We start from the raw sequence: 12170 nt of genomic DNA, 5'->3' as shown, positions 1-12170 counted from the left end.
CCCTGCCTTGGACTTTCTCCTTCCCTTAATTCCCTCATCACTCGGACGAGGGCCCTGCCAAGGGGCTGATCCTGGGGGTCCCGGGACCCTCCTCGCAGGGAATGGGAGCCTTTGGGGGCCCGTGTTGCCTCCTCCCTCCCCTGGACCCCCTCACAGATATTTAATTCCCCCCCCTTTTTTTTTAATGTCCTTTTTACTCGGCAGCCCTGTCCTGTGCCTTAGCGCTGGCGCGGGGGCTCGTCCCCGCAGCCCCCCCGGGTGGGGGCACCCAGGGGTGCTTGGCCTCGGGGTCTGCCGGGGCCCTTTGGGGGTGCAGATTAATTTAATTAATTTAAATGCTTATTTATGGTGGAGCCTTCACCTGGGGCCCGCGTGCCACTGGTGTCAGGGACAAGGGGCCTTGGGTGGGGGGCTGGTGGGGTGCTTGGCTCCAGGAGGTGGGTGTTTGGCGTGTCCAACGTCCCCCCATGGAGGGGTCGACCGGTGCCTTCTCCCTGCTGCTGTAGGGTCCCCTCTGCCCCCTGCGGGGCTGTGGGTGTTGGGGGAACCAATGGATGGGGGTGTTGGGGCTCATGCTGGCACCCAATAAAGGTCCTGCTGAGGCTGGGATGGGCTGGGCACTCCTGGGGTTTGATGGGGGGGGCGTGTCAGGGAGTCCTGGGGCTGTGAGATGCAGGGAGGGTGGCCTGTCCCCGTGTCCCCTTACCTGCTGTGACGCCCCATGTCCTGGCTCCCACGCTGGGGTTGTGGGCTCCCAGCTGCCCCGTGCCTCAGTTTCCCTCCACCACCAGCCATTTCTGCCCCCCCGGGGGTTCCCCCAGGAGGCCATGGCACATCCAGGCTCCAGGCCAGGTCTGTGCTGGGCAAAGTGTCACCATGAAAAGCCGATGTCCCCGCGGGGTGGCCACCAGCCCAGGCGTGCCACGAGAAACACCTCTTGTATTGACCGCGGCGCCGCGATACAGCCGGAGAGGCCCTTCCCGGGGGGTCCCTGTCCCACCGATGTCCCCCCCATCCTGTCCCACGTGGCGGGACCCCCCCAAAACCCCCCCGAAACGGACTCTATAAGTATGGACACCGAACACGACGAGGGAAGGGAAGGAGCCGGGTGGGAGAGGGCAGCGGGAAGCAGAGGCGAGCGGCTGGGGGGGCGCGGTGGGGCCGGGGGCGTCCCCAGCCCCGCGGAGGGGGCGGCTCCGGCTCCCCGGGGCTCAGCGCGTCCTCGGCGGGGTTGTGCTTAGCATGTACCGGGGAGGGGGGGATGCTGGGCCGGCCCCCCGCCCCGCAGCCCCGCTCCGGGGGCTGGATCCGGCCTCTTCCCACCGCCGCTGCCGGCGGGCGCCACTGTCCGAGCGCCACGGAGGGTCCCGAGCGGCCCCCGGGGGGGCTCAAACGTGCGTCTGCATCCGCCTCTGCAGGGGCCGGCTGGGGTCTGAGTTTTGGGAAGAGGACTGGGAGTGGTGGGAGGAGGATGCGGAGGCCTTGCTGGCCTTGTCGAACTGCACGTAGCCGTCCTGCTTCCCGCTGCTGCTGATGCTGCTGTCGCACTGGGTGTCGAGGAAGGAGCTGCTGTCGCTCATGGAGCCGCGCTGGAACTCGCGCTCGCACAGCTCGATGGAGCTGCTGCCCATGCCCAGCACGAAGCGCTGGCTGTAGTCGTAGAGGCGGCTCTGCCCGCTCAGGGTGCTGTAGATGTTGGTGAAGGACATGCCCGTGGGCACCCGCTGCTTCCCGGCCGGGCGCAGGTCGGCCGGACAGCCCGACAGCGAGATGGTGGGGGTGGAGTGGTGCTCCTTGAAGGTGTTCACGCTGTAGTAGCCGTTGGTGGGGTCCTGCAGAGTGGGAGAAAGCAGAGGCGGGTTGGTGGTGCCTGCTCTCCCTGGGTCCTGTGGCATTTGGGGCGCCGACCCTGCCCATTCACCCAGCACGTGCAAGAATTATAGAATATCCTGAGTTGGGAGGGACCCACAGGGATCACTGAGTTCAACCCTGGCCCCACACAGACACCCCAGCAATCCCCCCCTGTCCCTCAGAGCGTTGTCCAAACCCTCCTGGAGCTCTGGCAGCCTTGGGGCTGTGCCCACTGCCCTGGGGAGCCTGGTCAGTGCCCAACCACCCTCTGGGGGAAGAACCTTTTCCTGGGATCCAACGCAGCCCTCCCCAACTAGTTCCAGCCATTCCCTCGGGTCCTGTCACAGAGATCGGTGCTGTCCCTCTGCTGCCCCTCGGGAGGAAGCTGCAGACCCCGATGAGTCTCCCCTCAGTCTTTTCTCCACACCCTCCACCATCCTCAGAGCCCCCCTTTGGAGGACACCCTCAACCACCAACCCCTCCTACCGCAGCAGCAATGTCCTCCCGTGCCACCAATGTGTCCCACCCTGCTCAGCCCCCTCCAGATCGGGGCACAGGTGCCCCTTGCACTGCCCTCTCCTGGCACACACCTTTATGTTATCCCCCCGGTGCTGGGGCCAGAAAACACTGCCAGGGGTACCAAAGCATCCCTCCCCACACAGGGACAGCCCTCTGGGATGGACCAGCACTGGGGACATGGCCCAAGGACAGAAAGCCTGGCAGCAGCAATGCCAGGCAAGGGACGAGCTGGTCCTGCCCGGGGGTGGGCACGGGGAGCTGTGCCCGGCACCCCGGCGTGCAGCCCCTCTGCCAGGAATGACGCGGGGGGCTCTGAGCCCCATCTCCTCATGGGGCTGGGGACAGACTGGGGCCATGTCCCCATGGCCTGACTCACCTTCAGGTTTTGAAACTCCTTCTCCTCCTCTTTGAGCACCTCGAGCTGCTTCAGCACCGAATCCTGCTGGAACTCCCCCCGGTCCATCTGGAAAGGATGCGAGTGGGGGGTCAGCGTCCCCTGGCCCCCGGCGGCCCCCGGCTGTCCCCCCACCACCCACGCCACGTGGGCTGAGCCCCACACCCGTCATCAGCCCCACGGCACAGGGAAGTTGTCACCAGCCGGTTGTGCCCAGGGATGCCCCAGCGGGGCGGTGTCGGAGAGCAGCGGAGCCGGGAAAAAAAAGCCTCGCGATTCCCTGGGTTACAGGTTGTTTTTCCCTCCGTTTTGGACAAAAAAGGCCCGGCTGATGCAGAAAGTGAATTTATTTACCGTGGTGAGGGTTGGAGCTGCACCACCTGGCCAAAGCAACACCCTCAGAATCTCCTTATTTTGCTGTTTTTCCCCCCTTCTTTTCATCCTTCCCTCCTCAGCCGAACTTGGTCACCTCAGTATTCCTTTGAAGGCTGGCCGTGACCGGGGGGGGAAGGGCAAGTTGCACATTAATTACACTACGCTTTAATTACCCCTCCTTCGGCACGGGGGGCTGTGCAGGAAGCAGAATAATTATCAACCAATTTCTCAGTTGCCTTTTTTTATCTTCTCCCGTATTTATCGGGCGCATCCAGCCTGGCTTCTCTGGGATCACAGCCCCAAAGCAGCCCTCAAATCCCCTTTTATTGCCCAAATTCTCTCCTCTTTAAGGTGGTAAGTAGCTGTGGAAATTCACCCCGCGGCGCTTGCTGTTCATCTCCCGAAAGCCTTTGATGTGGCTGTTAAAGGCAATAAATTAAAGTACCTGAGTTTTCCTAGGGAAAAAAACCCCTCTATCAGCCATTGATTTACCTGGATAAATACAACTGTCGCCGAGGATTAAACCAGTGCAACTAAAATGGGATGTGGAGGTTTCTTTTGCTCTGCTGGCCCCAGCGACTCCCTAAATCCCCTAAAGCATCGCAGCAAAGGCAGGGATCAGGGGTGTTAACCCAAGAAGGGTTTCACAAGTCCTGGCTCAGAAAGAAAAGGAAAATCCACTTTTCCTCCTTGGATTTGGCTGGGTTTTGGCGTGTGTGACCCGTGCGGGCAGGGCAAGACCCAGGGGTGGAGAGGGGAGAAGAGAGGTGGGAACCAAGGGGACAGTCCCGCTGGGACCAAACCTCCGTGGAATTAGTGTCGGGTTTGACGGGGTGTTTTAAGCCGTTTTCTGTAGCTCTTGCGGGGATGGTGGCAGTGATCCAGGCACTGGGATGCCCCTCCAGTCCCGTGGGGCCCCTGCCTGTGCCCGGGGCTGGCAGGATGCTCTGGGTCCGGCCGCACCCCGTGGCTTTGGGGGCTGCAGGGAGCCCCCATAAAGCGCCATCTCATCACTGAATCGCCAACTCCCCCACTACAGCCGGTCATTAACGTGACCTTTGTTAAACCTGCGTGGCGGCTCAGCCCCGACGCGACCTTACGGCGTTAATTAGCAGGTGCTGAGATGCTCATTAGCGTCGCTTCCGCTTTGCCGCCGCTGGGTAAACACCGGAGGGAAGGAAAGTTGACTGAAGTTCACTTCGTCACCAATATTAATGGGCATTACGAAGGGAGAGCGGGAAATGCATGGAAAAAGACCGGGAATGACCAAGTGCGCTGGCACGGGATGCTCCAGCGTCGTGCCCAGGCTATTTTTCCCGGAGCCGTGGCTTTCTCCAGCCGGTGACAGCATCAATGTGCTCCTCGGCGCTGCCCTGCACGTGGCTGGGGATGCACCCGTCTGTTAGAGCCGCGTGCCCGTCATTCCTCTCCTGCCAGCGCCATTCCAATCCCGGGAATGTCGTGCCAGGACTTAATCCTGCTTGGCAGTGCCGGGCGCCAGCAGCCTTCACCATCCCCGGGCTAGCTGGGCATCGAGGTGTAAAGCCCAAACCTCGCCGGTCCCTCCTGGATCAGGGTGGCTGAGGGATGCACTTCACACCACCAGATGAAGCCACTTGCAGCTGGGATGGTGAATCCAACAGGATTCTAAATTCTTGGCTCTCATTTGAGGACACAATATGTTCTGTAAAATGCTGCTCTGGGTCCCTGAGCAGCCCCCAGACCTGGCAGGCTCGACGTGTCTCCCCACCCCTTGCTCCAGGTGACAATATTTCCTTACAGTATTTCCTGCTAGTTGGGCAACTGGATGCCACTGGCAGCACTGGTGTGGGTCAGACCCTACGAGGGTGAGGGATGTTGGAGATGATTCCCAAACAGTGGCTTCCTCTGCTCCCAGCAGGGAGGAGACAAGCCCATGAATAAAAAAACAAACTCCTGGGAACTCCCAGCTGGACAAGGCTTTATTGCCTTCAAAGAGCAGCTCCGGCCTCGGTTGCCTGGTGATGTGAACTCCCACCATGGGTGTGTGCTGCCCATCCCAGCTGAAGCTGCACCACCTCATTCCACCCCTCCCCAAAATGTTGCTTTCGGATGGGCTGGTGCCACTGGAAGGGGTTGGCTGCACAGGAGGGATGTGCCCTGGACCTCCCAGGTGAGGCTGGATGTCGTGGAGGTGCAGCCTGGCTCTGATCCAGACCTGGATCTGCCAGCTTGGAGGTTGCTGGTGCTTCCCAGGGCTGTGGTAGCACCGGCCTCTGGGCATGTGGAGCATTTTTCAGGGAGAAAGGCAGAGAAAGGGATGCCGTGTCTGCTGGGCTGGAGGTGGGATGAGCCTCACCCTGAATGGGAATTCTGCTTCTTTGAGTTTTTCTCTTCTGCAGGGAACTGAGCTGAGCTCCTGGTTGGAAAAACTGTCTGATGTTGATCACCTGTGATGGCTGTGAACAAACTGGGAACAGCCCTCAGAGCAGCGGGATGGGCTTCAGGAGACAGGAATGAAAGGAGAGCAAGGAAAAGATCAACCTGTCACTGGATTGGTTATTTGCACTGTTCCACCCCAAATATGAACCAGAGGTGATGCCTCGGTCATCCTTTTGACTTGGAATGCTCCTGCCTGTCCGTCACTTGGGGATTGTCTCTGATTGCTCCAGGCAGTGGAGGTGGCTCCTTTGGGATCCCCAGCCTCATTTCACAGGTGGGGAAATGCAGAGGGTCCAATCAGCCAGGAATGAACCCAGCCATGGTAACACAGGGGTGGTAACACATGGTAACACAGCCATGGTAACAGAGGCTGTGACGCCAGGCCGGGGCTGGGGATGCTCCTCATCCCTCTCCTCCCAGCCCGGGCTCAGCCAGGCTGACACAGAGCATCCCGGCAGGAGGGAGAACGCTGCTCTTGTGATTTGTTTTTCCCAGGATCAGACCCTTTATCGGGCTCTTTTGCCTCCAGCCACCAGAGCTGGCAGCCTTTTCCTTGCCTGTAGGCACTGCCTGGCAGAACAGGAGCGTGGGGAGCGGCGCTGAGGCGATGTGAACATATGCAAATCAGCCAGCGTGACGCGTATCCTAAGGTGTTAATGAATTTAGAGATGCATGAATAATTATTTGTGAAAAGCACGGCGAGCCGCTGAGGTCACAGATGGCTGGAGAACGACAAAGGCAGCCGCGTCTGGGGGAGGAAGGAGGGTCCCGCTGGCACTCCGGGGCCAGGAATGATCCGGCAGAGAGGGACACGGTGGGAAACCGAGGAGCAAGGGCACAGGATCCCGAAATTCAGCAGGTCAGGCTGTGCTAGATCTGAGGGGCCGGGACGGGGCCAGGACGGGGAATGCAGAGGCAGCAGCTGTTTGCCAGCGCGGCCGCTCCTCCTCAACAGCCGATTAACGATCCCGAGCCCCGCATGGCAACGACATTCCCAGTGCTATTAAGCTGCAAGGGGTGATGAGGGTGAGAAGAACATCCCAAAGGATGCTGTCGAGGTTGAGCCTGGGATGGACATCTCCCAGGAAGCTCAGAGAAGGCAAATGAGGAAGCAGAGGGGGACTAATGCTGGCACAGGGAGTGGGCAGAGCTGGAAAGTCCAGGGGGGAGGTGCTGGGCACTGCCCCCCTGCCCCTGCCAGAGGGGTCTCATCACTGCTCATCAGCAAGAGGAAGTTTTTGGCTTGATCCATCATTTCATTGACAAACTTGGAGCCTTTTCTCAGGGATCTGTTCAGCAGAAGGCTGGGTGTCCACACTGGCTGTTGGACACAGCGAGGAGCGGGATGAGGGAGGGCAGAGGTCCCTGGACTCCAAAGAGATGAGAAATTGGGAAGTATTTCCTGGGAATGTCCTTGCAGAGGGCAGATGAGGGTGGGGAGGCTCTGGTCCAGGAAGGGGAGGGGGCTTTGATGCCTTGTCCCTGCAGGTGGGTTGTCCCAGCCAGTGCCAAACCCACCCAGCAAGGGTAGCAGAGACCACAGATCATCTCTTGCAACTTCTGAACAGTGCTGATCCAAGGATGTTATTTCCAACTGCTGTATTTTCAGGAAAAATGCCTGGATTTGCCAGGAGAGGGGGTGAATGGCCTTCTCCTGGTCCAGCAGCCAGGCTTGTGAGTCTCTGTCATGTTGTATCTGAAACCCCTCGGCTTTGCCACCCTGTTTGCTCTTAAACAGCCCCTTTGCACTGAGCTGTGACCAAATCACCTCTCACAGGTCTGGCTGACAAACCCAGGAGCTCTGTAACGTCTCCCCAGAAGGCATTTTTTTGCTGGTTCTCAAACAAAAGTTGTCATTTTTTTCTGCACCGTTTCCACCCTGCCAGAATCCTCATTGCAATGTGCCTGGCACAGCTCCCACTGCTCTGCTCCTGGCCCCACCAAGGGCACACACTGATGTGGAATCACCCTCTGGATCTGGCAAATACCCCAGGAAAGTCCTCAGGATGACTTCCAAGATCCTGTGCCTGGCCTCCCATGACCATCCTCTTCCTCATTTATTCACAATGGTAAATATTGTGTGTGTCTCCTCTTCTGTGTGTGCTTCCAACCTGGTGGTTCTGGCCTGGAGTGGCATTTGGGATAATCCCAGACCCCTCCATGGGAGCCAGAGCTGGGCTTGGTGCTGCTGATCACACAGATGATGTACAGAGTCCCATGGAGAGGAGGCTTCTCATTCCCCTTCATCCCAGCAGGTTGCTCCAAACCCAATCCCAGCCTCCTCTGTCCTTCCAGCCTTGCAAATCCCTTTATGGATTTGTGGATTTCTCAGGGCAAAGCCCTGCTGGGAATGAAGAGCCTTGCAGAGAAACCTCAGCAGTTCTGGGATAAGGTGCCAGATCTCCACCTCCTCCTGCCTCCTCCTTTAAGGCTCCCTGGCTGTGTAAGTGCTCTGGCAATTCTGGTAATTCCAGCAAGCAATTCCACCCACACCACGACACTCAGCCTTGCCTTCCCACTGGGAATTCATGGAACAGCTTTTGCAGGCAGGACATACAAGTCCTGCCCAAAAAACTGAGGGTTAGATGAGGAAAAAACCACTGAGCAGGCTAGAAATCAGCCTCTGGCCTCTTCAACCCTTTCCCACCTGCTCTTTTCACTCTCATTTTACAGTCACTTGCCTTTCTTTGCTGTTCTTTTGGCCCCACACCTGTGGATCTGCTCCTAGCTCTGTGCACACCTTGGATCTCTCACAGAACTCTATGGATCTGCCCCCAGACGTGTGCACACCTTGGATCTCCCGCAGAACCCTCTGGATCTGCCCCCAGCTCTGTGCACACCTTGGATCTCCCACAGAACTCTCTGGATCTGCCCCCAGCTCTGTGCACACCTTGGATCTCCCACAGAACACTCTGGATCTGCCCCCAGCTCTGTGCACACCTTGGATCTCCCACAGAACTCTCTGGATCTGCCCCCAGCTCTGTGCACACCTTGGATCTCCCACAGAACACTCTGGATCTGCCCCCAGCTCTGTGCACACCTTGGATCTCCCACAGAACTCTTTGGATCTGCTCCCAGATCCACACCCTGGTTCTGCCCACAGAACCCTCTGAGCAGCCCCGGTTAACGAGCTCGTTATCACCTCTTGCTCACCCCTTGTGTGCCTCCCCTCCCTCTGCAGCTCTCCCCGCCCGAGGTGGCAAATTTGCTTTGCAATTAGCCCCGAGGGCAGCCGGGCCACTGCAATAAACCCCTCCCAGCTCTCCCTCCTCGTTTAGCCAGGTGTCACTCGAGGAGTTTTTATGGCAGGAGGATGTGGATCTCCGGAGCAGGATGTAATCTTTGCCTTGAGCGGGGATTACGCGACGAAGGACACGTGCCTGGGCTCGGTACCATCAAACGCCGGGAGCAATCTCTTAGGGAGGGGAAGGAAATCCTTACCATCAGCTGCTTGATGGTCGGGTGCTCCTCCGCCTCCCTGCCCGAGGCCGGCTCCTTGTGCACGATCTCCACGCGGATATCGTTCTTGGCAGAAACCACACCCTTGAGATCTGGGAAAAGAGGGAGATGGAGAAGGGGTTCAGCCCAAGGCAGTGGTGGAGCATCTGCAGGGAGCTGACTGAGGATGCTCGGCAGCACCAGGGAAAATAAACCTGGCTCAGCAAGTTCATGCAAGAACTAAGGGAGCAATATTACCATGTCACCTCTGGGCAGCTCAGATTCCTATTGGAATTCCTTTGGGAGCTTGGCTGGTCTCTGCTACACTCATGGTGCTGTTAACAGGGGCTGGGCTGCAGCAGAACTGCTCACACAGGTGGTGGAATCATTATCCAGCCTGCTGATTCATAGGAAATACTGCTCCTGAGGGCAGGACCAGCTCTGCCTGGGTGCTGGGAACCCCTGAGGAAAGCCTTTCTCAGTTTGGGGGGCAGACAGGTATGGAAAAGGCCAAGCAGCGAGCATAGACATGGCCGGGGATGATTTTGTCATCTCCCAGCAGCCTGTTTTCCCGCAGAACAGAGAGAAACATTCCTGGAGAGACTCCCTGCCTTCCCTGAAGGTGTCAGGCGTGCTTCAAACAAGCCGTTTTAGGAGAATTAAACCAGGGCCGAGGAGCAGCAGGAGCAGAGGCGGCGGCAAAGCCGAGATGAAAAGCAGGCACGGATGCAAATCTGAGCAGTGAGACCTCGACGGCTTTGAAGCCGCGCTCCAGCCTCGGATCTGGCTCTCACTTCCCAGGATGGCTGTGCCAGCCCTCCCGGCCCCCAAAACTGCCTTGAACCTCTGGTTTGTCAGATCTGCCTCCAGCTGATGGAACCAGCAGGGCTCTGCCAGGCCAGGATTGCAGGGATCAGTCCAGCAAAGGGGGGTTTTATCTCTAAACCAAACTGGATGATGCAACCGAGACCAGCCTGGAGCTCCGTCCTTGAATTCATCTTTCTCAGCATCCCCTGCCCTCAATATCTGCAGCCCCCAGACCTCTCCAAGTCTCAGGGCACATGGCAAAACCTTTTGCTGGGAAGTTACTACAGATTTTCCTTTTATTTTTTTTTTCCTGCTGGGACCACGTTCCTGGTGCCAGAGCCTTTGTCTTTAATCACAAGGAGAAGCTAATCACTGTCTTGCACCTTCTCTCCCAGGAGTGCTCCCCCTTAAATAACTCTGGGCCGTTAAATCACCGAAGATACAACACCAGATGTGCAGTAAAGTCATCTTTTTCTTTTCCAGAGCCTCCAGGCTCGGTGTGTCTGCACCTGGTCCTTTTTTTTTTTTCTCTTTTTCCCTGCATTTCCCCAAAACAAGGCCAGGAATTGCCTCCTCCAGTGCCATTAGTTGTGGTCAGTGGCTGGGTCGGGAGATTCCTTCCCCTGAGTTACTGCTGGGTCACCGTGTCCCCTCCACACAACTGTTCCCACAGCCTGCACCAGGCTGTTGTTGGAAATGATGCCACAATGCTCCAGTGTTTGTCTTGGGAGAGGAATCTGCAGTCACCCTGGCAGGAAATGAGTCCTTCTCCTAATATCCAAGTGCTCTGTTGGTCCCACCATCCCTGAGCTGATCTCTGTAATACCTCTGCTCCTTGCACACCACTAACCAGGATGAAATTCTTTTCCTCATCTTCCAGCCTGGTGTTCCAACCTTCCCAGCACTGGAGGCAGTGGCCACAGCATCCAGTTGGCATCAGCACCTCGAAACTGGTGTAAAAGTTCCCTTGGCACATTCAAGTCCTCCCCTGAAGGGTTCTGCACCCCCTGAGCGTCACTGCGGGGGCAGGTCAGCTGCTGGTGCTCCCAGCTCCCCCCAAAAAATGAGGAGAGACCCTGTTTTGGCAGCTCCAAGTGGCTTTTGGAGCCATGTGAAGGGGGACTGAGTGGCCCCACTGCCACCAGCACCCCCTGCATGGATCTCAGGCTGGGGAATCCCACCTGCACCCTGGATTTGCTGCTGCCCCTGGCTGGGTCTGGCTCTCCTCCTCCCATTTCACTTCGGGGAGGGAAGGGAGGTCAGGGCAGGGATCTTTGTTGAGCTCTTGGATGATCTCTTCTTGCTTCCTCTGATCCCAAAGTGAAGTGGCAAAGGAGCCTTGTGGGAAGCACAGGGACTCATTCCCTGGTCCGGGAATGCTGCCAACCTCTCCCCAGGGAATCAGTGTGGGAGGAGCTGAAGAGCAGCAGAGCAGGGAAGGTGCCCAGACTCAGCAGCTCATGGCATATCAAGACCCAAAAGCCCTTTCTAAGCAGGACAGAACTGGAAACACAGCAGAGAAAAAGGGACTTCAAACTCTGCCACTGTGTCCCCAATACTCTCTAGCCAGCATGTATCCTCCCTGCCCTGGTGAGGAAAATGCCTCTTCTTCCCAGTTTATCACTGGGATAAATCACACGAGGCATTTGGGTGTGATGGGGTTGTCCTCTCCTGGCTTTTCCCCACGAAGCCCATCCCATCCCTGAACGCCTCCAGCTTGTGAGGGACTAAATCCTGGCATTTTCACCCTGCTGGGATCTGTTATGGTGACATTCCCGTGCAATTGTGTGTCCTGTAAAGAGCTCTGCACCATCTGGTTCCATCAGATGAGAGGGAGCTAATGAACCACAGGCTGTCCCTGCTCCAGAGGGTGTGGTGTGGGGAAAGCACAGCCCATGGACACGGGAACAGAGCTTGGCCCTGCTTCCTTCAGGTGCTGGGATCATCCATCGCTGCCCAATGATCTCCACAACATCAAACTGGCCTGGTCTTGGGTCCTGTCCGTCAGCAGTCCTTCCCCAAAAAGCAAGATTAACGAATTCCCCCATTTAACTTGTTAATTCTTTCTAATGGAGGCTGTGAGAGTTCAAAAAACCAGGATAAAACAGGGAGAGGCATCATTATTGCTCTGGAAATTAAACACATTTCTGCTGTGGGAGTCTGTGTGTCCAAACCAGATCTGGGAGCAGCCTCGTGTCTCTGAATGCTCTGCAAACCATCAAGGAGGGAAAATAAAGGGAGAAATAAAACAACTGGGTTTTCTGGCACACACACAGAGAGCTTGGCATCCTGGCATCTGCACCGTGTGCCTTGGGAGCTCAGAGTCCTACAGAGAATTCCTCCTCTCCCAGAGGTTTGGGATGCT

The 12170-nt window shown here is 57.5% G+C and overlaps 1 protein-coding gene across 4 annotated transcripts in view; it reads right to left on the bottom strand.

Moving 5' to 3' along the window:
- Positions 1-919: 919 nt before the first annotated feature.
- KIRREL3 (kirre like nephrin family adhesion molecule 3) overlaps positions 920-12170 on the bottom strand; it is a 362894-nt gene continuing 351643 nt past the window's right edge. For all 4 annotated transcript variants that reach the window (XM_064634483.1, XM_064634484.1, XM_064634485.1 and 1 more), the window contains 3 exons: positions 9002-9111; positions 2747-2833; positions 920-1832 (listed from right to left, as the gene is read on the bottom strand). In XM_064634483.1, the coding sequence (XP_064490553.1) occupies positions 1389-1832; positions 2747-2833; positions 9002-9111 (641 nt within the window). In that variant the 3' untranslated portion in view covers positions 920-1388. The remainder of the gene's footprint in view (positions 1833-2746; positions 2834-9001; positions 9112-12170) is intronic.

The sequence above is a fragment of the Pseudopipra pipra genome, chromosome 23 (genome assembly GCF_036250125.1).
Source record: "Pseudopipra pipra isolate bDixPip1 chromosome 23, bDixPip1.hap1, whole genome shotgun sequence".
NCBI classification, from domain to species: domain Eukaryota; kingdom Metazoa; phylum Chordata; class Aves; order Passeriformes; family Pipridae; genus Pseudopipra; species Pseudopipra pipra.
This window is presented reverse-complemented; position numbering and strand designations above follow the sequence as displayed.